Source organism: Mangifera indica, chromosome 5 (genome assembly GCF_011075055.1).
Source record: "Mangifera indica cultivar Alphonso chromosome 5, CATAS_Mindica_2.1, whole genome shotgun sequence".
Taxonomy (NCBI): Eukaryota; Viridiplantae; Streptophyta; class Magnoliopsida; order Sapindales; family Anacardiaceae; genus Mangifera; species Mangifera indica.
Genome location: NC_058141.1, coordinates 1,973,797 through 1,983,557, shown reverse-complemented (window position 1 = coordinate 1,983,557; position 9,761 = coordinate 1,973,797). Strand labels below are relative to the sequence as shown.

The 9,761-nt window shown below is 33.2% G+C and overlaps 1 protein-coding gene across 1 annotated transcript; it reads right to left on the bottom strand.

The window, feature by feature from the left end:
- Positions 1-239: 239 nt before the first annotated feature.
- Positions 240-8,881, bottom strand: LOC123217309 (phosphoglucomutase, cytoplasmic). Its single transcript, XM_044638254.1, has 18 exons — positions 8,566-8,881; positions 7,409-7,490; positions 6,785-6,840; positions 5,661-5,774; positions 5,458-5,520; positions 4,998-5,117; positions 4,776-4,876; positions 4,411-4,470; positions 4,208-4,307; positions 3,938-4,095; positions 3,751-3,846; positions 2,227-2,290; positions 2,070-2,151; positions 1,806-1,981; positions 1,642-1,718; positions 1,098-1,230; positions 642-758; positions 240-560 (listed from the first exon to the last, which is right to left on the bottom strand). Exons 1-18 carry the CDS (start codon positions 8,644-8,646, stop codon positions 489-491), a joined length of 1,752 nt encoding a protein of 583 aa, XP_044494189.1. The 5' UTR covers positions 8,647-8,881; the 3' UTR covers positions 240-488.
- Between the last annotated feature and the right edge of the window lie 880 nt (positions 8,882-9,761).

The window sequence follows — 9,761 nt, the reverse complement described above, 5'->3', positions numbered from 1 at the left end:
AGAACCAAACCATCAGTTCAAACTATAAATTAGAACTAAATCGAACTATAAATTTAATCTACTAATTTAAGCTATGAATTCAAACCGAACTAAATGAACAACTGCTAATTCGAGTTCAGAATGGTTTCAGTGAGTTAAATCTTTCAATTTAAGTTCGATTTGAATCAAATAAATTCAAACCAAACTGAATTGGCTCAAATTCGTAACCATAATGTTTGGTTTATGTGAAGTATAAGGAATAACGTTCAAAATGTAGAAGCTTTACTGGGCTCAAGAATTATGCCATAAGCAGGATACGACACGTTCAAAATTATTAAGAACCAAAAAACTTGTTCATCCGTTCATAATAAGAAGCAGCAGAATGACAAACATATATAAAACATTTAACTGGGTAAGTTTCCAATTGTTCTTTACCTGAAATCGACAACTGGATTTTTCATTATTACTCAAGAAGACTCTCGAACTTATGTATATCAACACTGTAGAGTTTATGTAATAACGGTAGGTGCTGATCGGCCAGTGAATTCCTGCATCTTGGAAAGTTTTAGAGCAACCTCCACCTGCAATGACATGAAAATTATTAATTTAGCATTGAATCAGCAAAATGTCTAGTTACAGTGAGAACGGATATATTTTCTTACCAGTGGAGCAAGTGCCTCTTGAGAATCTCTCCCAGTTTTTGAAGGATCCTTCTCATACTGTTCAATGTACAGACGGATTGTTGCACCTTCGGAGCCAGTTCCTGAGAGACGAAAAACCTGCAACAATATCCAGACTGATAAGAAAAACATAATATTTTCATTCTAATTCCAACAACTGTAATCATCTAAAAACAATTCCAAAATCTCCATAACATTTGAAACAGTGAGTTCGATTGGAATTAAATTTGCAGTTCTTTACAATAAGTCCTTGTGTAGCCATTAAAAATTTGAAATTTGTACAGAATTCTTCAGGGAACTTTGGTTCTATAGTCAATTCACTCCCCGGTATTAAATCAAATCAACTAAGCTTTAATATTAAGGTCCTGGTAGAAAAGTTTTGCCCTGCCCAAGGTTATTTTACAATTAGCAACGAAAAGTAAAAAGCAGTCCACTTACCAATCGTGATCCATCCTCAAACAAGTATCGGATACCCTGGTGCTTTGAGATGGAACCATCAACAGGATCTTTGTATTCAAATTCATCAGCATTGGCAACATTTGACACATCTGAACGTATCCCCTTCACAAGTCTGGATGAAAGACAGTGAAAATGCTTCAGAAGAAATGTTAAAAATATGTAACCAACAAAAATATTGTGCAACATGGTTATAACTGTTATATAGCTAGAAACTAACACACCATCAGATTTTTAAGCATTATTCTGAGAATTATCTAAAAGAAACATATGCCATCTCCGGGATCATGATCAAAATTACATCATTTTTTATTACTTTGAGTCACATATATCTAGAACTACAAGTTACCACCAATTTGTGAAGTTTAGAATTCACTCTAGAAGGAAAAATAATTGTTTGCTTCTGAAAGGTATATAAACTTGAAATTTAAAAGTCACCCAGATTAAACAGATGACCACTCTTGGAAGAAAAAATTGACATATTAACATTCATTATGCAACAGAAGCATTGCTTTTAAAGACATACTTATTAACATCAGGAATGGAAGATTGCAATTTAATCAAATATGCCATTAATTCCTTTGCAGCACCTGCATCCACACTCTTCAAAAAACAATTTAAACAAATTAGAAAATAATGAAGATATTTATGGCTGATGATTGTATCAAAACTGAGGAAATTATGTCATACCTCATAGTCATATCGAGTATAATAATGGCGACCATAAGTTTCCCAATGCTTGCGAACTATATCTTCAACAGTCACAAGTTTATCCCCCTTGAGGTTTACATTGTTCTTATAAGCAAGAATGGATAGCCAGGCTAGAACAGCCCAGATTCCATCTTTCTCCCGTATATGGTCAGAGCCTGTACACAAATGTTCCAAAATAACGAGCTTGGTTCAAGTATCAAGTTTTACTACTAAGACAAAAAAACAAAAAGGCCAAATACTAACCAGTCCCAAAACTTTCTTCCCCACATATCGAACATAATCCAGCATCCATCAAATTACCAAAAAATTTCCACCCAGTAGGTACCTGGTACATATAAATGAGCAATTATATGCCTTCGAACACATGAAACATTCATTCAAAGACCTTGTAACACAATACCTCGAAAAACTTCAAATTCAAGTGTTTGGCTACAACATCGAGGGCAGCTGATGTTGGCATGCTCCTTCAAATAGCAAACCAAAATACGATTTTAGATATAAGCAGAAAAACAAAAGTGAAATCTGAAAGTTAATAGTAGTATAGTTTGAAAACCAAACAAAATTAGAAAGCTTAAGGATGGAAAAGAGCTTAGTTTCAGAAAATGCAAGAAGCAACAATGAGATTATAAGCAAATTATCAAGGCCCTGGAGATGTATCCAGTTTCTGCCAACTGCCAGGACTTGGCATTTTTGCTACTGCCATCTGAGCTTGAGGACTGCCTTGCGGTGTTTTATGCCATAGAGACAGAATAGGATGTCTGTATTAGAAACACTATTTGCTGGATCAATAAGCTGCGTTTCCGGGTTATTTTTAAAAAAAAAAAGGAGATTTAGAGAGTCATGCTGAGTAGAAGCTGCACACATGTAAATTGCGTAGATTTTTTGATTTTTAGGTTTGGGTGCACCAGGTTCTGTATAGAGAATTTGTATGGGCTTTGGTTGTACCTCCTCTTGAGTTCTGTCATTGTAGAAACTCTGATAGATCTTCAGGAGGGGAAAACTCCTGTTGTCCTTGTTAAAGGTGCAATTTGTGTTCTTAGTGATTATTTCCTCTGACTTTTTAGAGTCGCGTTTGTTTTGTTAATATATACTTTAATTACAAAAAAAAAAAAAAAACAATGAGATTATTAAAAAAAAAAAGTGCCCTCTGAATAAGATCGGAATACAGGTCATGTAAGTTATACTGCCCTAAGATGTACAAAGATGTGAACTCATCAGAACTGTATCACATAAACTTTATTCATACTCCAATGAGTTCTTATGGAATTAACTTGCATTCTCAAAATTGCATTCACTAGTAAAAAGGTAATGCTTACTTAAATGAAGTTTTATATGTGTGTGTGTGTGTGTGTATGCGCGTGCGTTCAGTGTATGTCAATTCATAAGTTACTAAAAAATTCAGAGACAAATAACAAAACCCTAAGTCCCATCATCATGAAGTCATTTCTTTTACCCCATTCCTTTTATCAAAGGTCATTAATAGCATAATTGTTTACCTTCAGTAGTGAGACCTATCACCAATCATAAGAATAAATGAGAGAGAGGGAGAATACAGATGGCCCAAAAAAATCCAAATGTTTCATCCAGGGCGTCTCAACTGTAGTTAGCCCACATTCTCAACAGTATCCTCTATTGATTCTACCTTCCACCAGCCTAAAAAACTTAAAATTAAGCTCCATGCCTGGTTTCGACTTTTGAACATACTATTTCACACAAAGCATTTGCCTTGCAGTCAATGAGCATGTCAATTTAGTTGAAATTCTCAAAACACATTCTTTAAAGTTTTCAGCATTAATTTCTTGTTTGTTTTTTCTTGATGATTTACTAAATTTTGCACTGATTGAAAATCACTGCTCGACCATATAGAAATGAACACAGCACATGCGCAATAATATAAAAGAGCCCAAGCAGAACAACATCAAACCTGGCAACCCCCTTCAAACCAGCAGAAAAATAAGGTATGGCTTCAACTGCATTTGCAGCAATGATTGCAACTGAATCTGAGGGAGTAACAAAAAACCTAGCAAATATAAACAAATTTTTACATGTTTTAGCAGTGAATTATAATTTTAAGTGAACTCTCTTACAAAGAAACCAACTGAAATTACTACCTTTTACCAAGGACCATGTTACGATCTGCATCACCATCAGCTGCAGCACCAAATTCTGGTGGTTCATCTTGGGATGGTGTTTTGCCCAATCCCATGCGAGCAACCAATTCTTTTGCATAAGTTAAATTGGGATCTGGATGCCCACCTCCAAAGTCCTCCTGTTTATTGAAAAAGAAAAAAATAAGATCACTATACTATACAAAGTCCTCCTGTGTATAGGTGACACTAACAAATATCAGTATAATTAATTCACAAAAAACTTTACTAGACCTTGGGTATGCAGTTTAATAATGAGCTTTCTTGTGCACCAAGCTCTTCCACAAAAATACGTTTTGCATAGGCACCAGCAACTCCATGAAGTGCATCATAGCTTTAAATGACAGTGACAGAAGTTACAGCATTTAAAAATGGTTCAACTAATACATTACAAAAAGAATATTATGCAGTATAGACACTGTTGAGAGGCATCATACCAGAATGTAAATTTTGGAGAAGTAAGCAGCTTCTTAATAGACTCAAAATCAAAGATTGACCTGGAAAATTGTTTTAGAAAGAAGAAGACAAGTATAATGAAGATAATAGACACTTTGCAAGGTTCTCACAATAACTTTGCAGGATTAAAATAAAAGAAACTGGCATGTTGCAATTAATTTTGACATGCAAACAACATTCGTCAGAGCCCTTTAATGTAAACAAAAGCCTTACTTCATCAATTTGTAAACATTCCTCAGAGAAAGAAAAGGCTAGATCAGAGAGACAGAGAATAATTATTTAAAAATAGTTCTCAGAACAAAAAATGATAAGAAACGTCAATATTTAACGTAAACAAAAGCCTTACTTCATCAATTTCACATAATCACTGGCTGAATCAAAAACCTCAACATCAAATTGTCCCTCGGGTCCCCCAAAGCTGGTTACACCTATGGTCAAGATATCCACCTGGGAAGCATATAAAAAATTTAACAAAGAAATATATTTTATAGAACTACAAAAGACAAAAATTTGATAACAACTACAGCAGGGGTGAAGGGAATAAATTTCGACTGGACTTGAGATATACATCTGGTAGATCTTCAGCCACCAAGTATTCCTTAATTGTTTTTGTGTTTTCAAATATCTTGTCAGTGATTCCCTCTGGAGCAGGGCCACCATTTTCCATGTTGTATTTAATACCAAAATCCTGCAATATAAAAAAAATGAAAAAGCATCAAATGATTAGAATCCAAGAATATTGTTAACCAAATGTTCAACCACTTTCATACAACATCTATAGTTATTTTATATTGTCCAAATAAAACACCAAACAATAATTATATCTCAATTGTTAAGAGAACTTAGGTATTATATATTATATTTTTCAATTATTATGTCCACCATGTCTAATGCATTTCCTTCATCCAGAAAATTTGAAGTAAAACAGGGCAACAAGTGACCAATATTATGGAATTATTCTACACGAGAAAAAACAAAAGAGATAACATGGAAACTATTAAAAAAAAAAAAATCACAGCTGAACTGACCTCATGAGGGCCACCTGGATTGTGACTAGCGGTCAATATAAATGCCCCTGTTGCCTTGGATCCCTGGTATTGATGCTTATAAGTCAAATCACTGTCATTATAAGCTTTATTTTCATATACTTTTATAAATTTTGAAACAGCTTAGCAAGAAAAATGTATTGAAAAATAACTAGAATGATTAACTTCGGAGAAAAATGACTCACATCAGCTCCAACCCTTTCACGTATGACAGCTGATACAGCCGGAGTTGAAAGCAATCCATTTTGACCAACCCATACTCGTCGTACTCCATTTGCAGCTGCCATCTTAATTATAATCTGCAAATCAGTCAAATACATTAGACAGCGTAAACATGACAATCTCAGTAGGAATCAAGCAAAAAAATGTATGCCAAAGAAATGAGTATAATAAGCATTACAAACCATCAATGATAAATCCCACCAAAAGAAAAATCTTAGCATGGACTAATTCTTAATTGTAATAGCAATACATAATACTTCAGTTAGGTTGAAAGAAACGTGTTTTCTTTTTTATATTTTTTTTGTAATCAGACATGCACTCCAGCAGCCCAAAGTTATATCATCAAGTTAACAAATATTACCCTCTACATTTTATCTAGTGGTGGATATAGAACAACCTTGACATGAACGCAACTATATGCAAAAGAAGACATTTAGTTCACCAACTGCTGTGGGATATTAAACAAATTGGTAATTGAAGGATAATTTGAATCTTATCTTAATGAAGAATAAGAAAATATATTACACCTCTTTTTAGTGCTAGACAATTTTCATTATCAAAGCGCTTAATGCCTAGTACAACAGGTTAGTATAAACAACTAATATCACATTTTTTTTGACACTCAGATAAGCTCAGCCATCACTTCACTTCCTGGAAGGTGATTCTATACAAACAAAATAAATTTGTATTTATTTTTTCTACCACATATTTTGTAATGCAAGGCTCAAGAAAACAGAAGCACTTTTGAAGGAACCATCATTTGGTAATTCGCAAAGTGTTACCAAGCGATTTTGCAAGCAACACTACAAAGCAACCCATCCTACAAGACCTCTCAATTAGGCTCGGTTAACCTTTGACTACATCCAAAAGTGTTTTCATTGTCCACTAAAATGTTATTCAATTCAGAAATAATAATAATAACAACATCAAAAATAAAAATGTATTGCATTGCATCGCATGATTTAGTGGAGAGAGAGAGAGAGAGAGAGAATAGGGCATTATAGGGATAATCCAAAAACATACGACAAACCAAAAAGAGATGTTATTTCACATGCTGTGTCAGTTTTGACACAAGATGTATAGGTACCTGAATGGCATCCTTTGAGTAATATCTGCCATCACCAGAAACAACAAGTGTTGCACCTACAAACATGAACAATGACTTACTAGTCATCATCATTCACCTATATAACATTTAATCAGTTTACAAGAATACAGACACACACATAAACATATTTTCATGAAATTATGATAAAAATGAATAGTGACACTCTTGACTGATTTTAGAATTAGAATTTTTTCTACTGAAAATTCCCAATTTTTCTTTAGGAGTAAGAATGGAGTATTTTAAGTACACTTGTCTAAAGAAGCAGATAAAATATAAACTAAGTTGAGTACATTTACAAAGTATAGCAAACATACAATACAATTATATCAAATAGCCATTACACTTAATGATGTGCTTCTGTAACTGGAGTACACAACTGTACATCAACATTAGCCTCACATAAGCATTGTATTAAAAAAGAAAAAAAAGAGCAAAAGAAAAAGAAAATAATCAATGTTAAATGCCCGCCCTAAGCCTGACTTCCAAGTCTAGGCTTCCTTATTCAACTATAGATTTGAAAATATATATAGAAATTTAAATATGAAAAGAAACACGAGAATCTCATTATACATAAATAAAGCCCATTTAGAATAGAACCTTTACCTCTGACTTTTTCTGGTGTAAGGGCATTGAATGTTGACTGAACAAAATTTTGGAGGTAATTTGGTTGCATAAACACTTTAACCTAAACATCCAGCCAAAAGATGCAACAAAAGGAAATCTTAACAACATAAATTTTATTGAGAACATTCTCAGAAACAAATAAGCTTAAAAAAAAATGCAGCTGTAATATCTTAACTGATAATCCAATTAAATTGGCTGCTTTCACTGGATCATGTTACATGTATGACCCAGGAAAACTAGCAAAGACACTAACACCAAGAGTCTAAGATAGTATTAAGTATCAATGCATTAATGAATTAGAAAATGCATAACATAACAGATTCTTACTTATATATGAGTCTCAGCATCCAAAGTCTCACTCTAAGAACTCACATATGAACTTTTCGAGTTAATTAACAACTTTAGCTATGATCACCATCATGATTAGGGGTGGATTCAAGCTGAAACAAATTGTGCACAGCTCGCTATTCCGCTCAAAGGAGCCAAACTCAAGCTCAGCTCGTTGAGTTCAAGTTTGGCTCAAGCTCAACATCAGCTCATCCTGTCAACGATTCATTTTCATTTTTTTCAGCAATTTTACTCCTTTTTTCCCAGAATTACTGTTTACCAACTTGAGCAAGCCAAGCACGTGATGGCTGTTTTGGATTCCAACCCAACGCGAGATGACTCTTGTTTGGATTAGACTTGAGTCGAATCCACTCCTAAAGACAATCAAACATCGCAACACCACGATGCCGTACAATACTTAATAACTAGCTAAGTAACATTTGCTAAATATTACTTAAAAATCTGGCTCCGTCAACAGTTATAGCCTATACATCATACGTCAATATCACTGGTAAACCTAGCTAGTCCGTTAACTAATTACTCAACTTCATTATATAAGCGAAATATCTACACTTATTTAATAAAGTACACTGTTAGATCAAAATCAATCCCGAGTCACATTGTAACACGTAGAACTTATCAAGTTCAACCGACCTAACTTCACAAAATTTCAAATTAACAACAAACAAGATCCGATTCAATGAGAACCAAACAGAATCGATCACCGTTGACAGATTTGATGTCGATTAAGAAAAGAACAATATACGATTAGAAACCGAAAGTCGAGAAAAGAAAGAGAGAGAACTGACCTTCTTGCGGAGGCCAGAAGTGCCAGGCTTCTGGCCATCGATAGGCGAAGTTTGCTTGCGAGTGACGCTAAACACAACCATTTTTGTTACAGAGAATTTGAGATTCTTCGAGAAGAGGTTCGAGAGATGTGCGATGAGTTCGATGGTTAGTAAGGAGATGGATTTTATAAAAAACCGAATAGGACTGATCCCAAGCTGGCTAAATAAGAAGGCGAAATGTGTCCTCCGACGGGTGTTTTTTTTTTTTTTTTTGTCTTTTCCTTTTGTCCAGAATTTTTAGAAATAAAAGAGAAAGTAGGCGAGGGAGAATAGGATTACGAACATGCGATTGGCAAATTTATGCAGCACGTAATTGTAAGAAAATTCAAAATAAATAAATAAATAAACAGGCGCTTCCTGTGGGCATGAATCTTCTCAGTTCCCTCAATCCAGTGTCCATTGAATCATAATTGAAACAAATTTGTAAAATTAATATCAAATGAATAAGAACCCAAAAAAAAAAAATTCAGTGCATCTACAGTATAAAAGTTAATTAAACATATAAATGGTATAATACCTCATTACTTTTTTATTAATTTAAAATTATTTAATTATATAATAATATATCAATAATATTTAAGACTTAGTTTAGATATTATTTTGTCACTCACAAATTAGCAATATATGTATAATGAACGGTTGGATTTTATTGATAACAAATATTCATTTCTATAATTTTTCAGATTTGTTTTATATATATATATATATATATATGAAAATGCACGTCAATAAAATAGATTTGGATTTAATCTTAATTGATTAATATTAGAAACAATTAAAATATGTTAAACATTATATTTATGAATATTGTAAATTCTATAAATATAAATATATGTACTCAACTTCGAGTTTACAATAAAATCTATTTGAACACGATACGAGATGTTAACGTAAGTCATTTTTACAATCTTATTTGTCTATATGCTGTATTCTTTTTAGGACAGATAATCTCTATGTGTTTTTGGGGCTCCCAAGAGAAGAAAATCTTTTTATTATTATTAAAAATAGTGTCATCTCATTTGGGGAGGTAGTTTGAACATTTAAATAGATGTTCAATTGTCAATAATTTTCATACCAACCATCTATGACAATTAAACTAAACCGAATTAGATTGACTCATTATAGGTGAATCTAGACCCAATAGTTAAGTTGATATC

What these genes read in the sequence shown, in the direction of transcription:
- LOC123217309 (XM_044638254.1), bottom strand. Translation starts at nt 8,646, where the DNA reads ATGGTTGTGTTTAGCGTCACTCGCAAGCAAACTTCGCCTATCGATGGC. An exon ending in GTGAAAGGGTTGGAGCTGAT is followed by an intron (nt 5,521 to 5,660) that starts GTGAGTCATTTT and finishes CATCAATACCAG; the next exon opens with GGATCCAAGGCAACAGGGGC. An exon ending in GGAAGAAAGTTTTGGGACTG is followed by an intron (nt 1,982 to 2,069) that starts GTTAGTATTTGG and finishes ATTTGTGTACAG; the next exon opens with GCTCTGACCATATACGGGAG.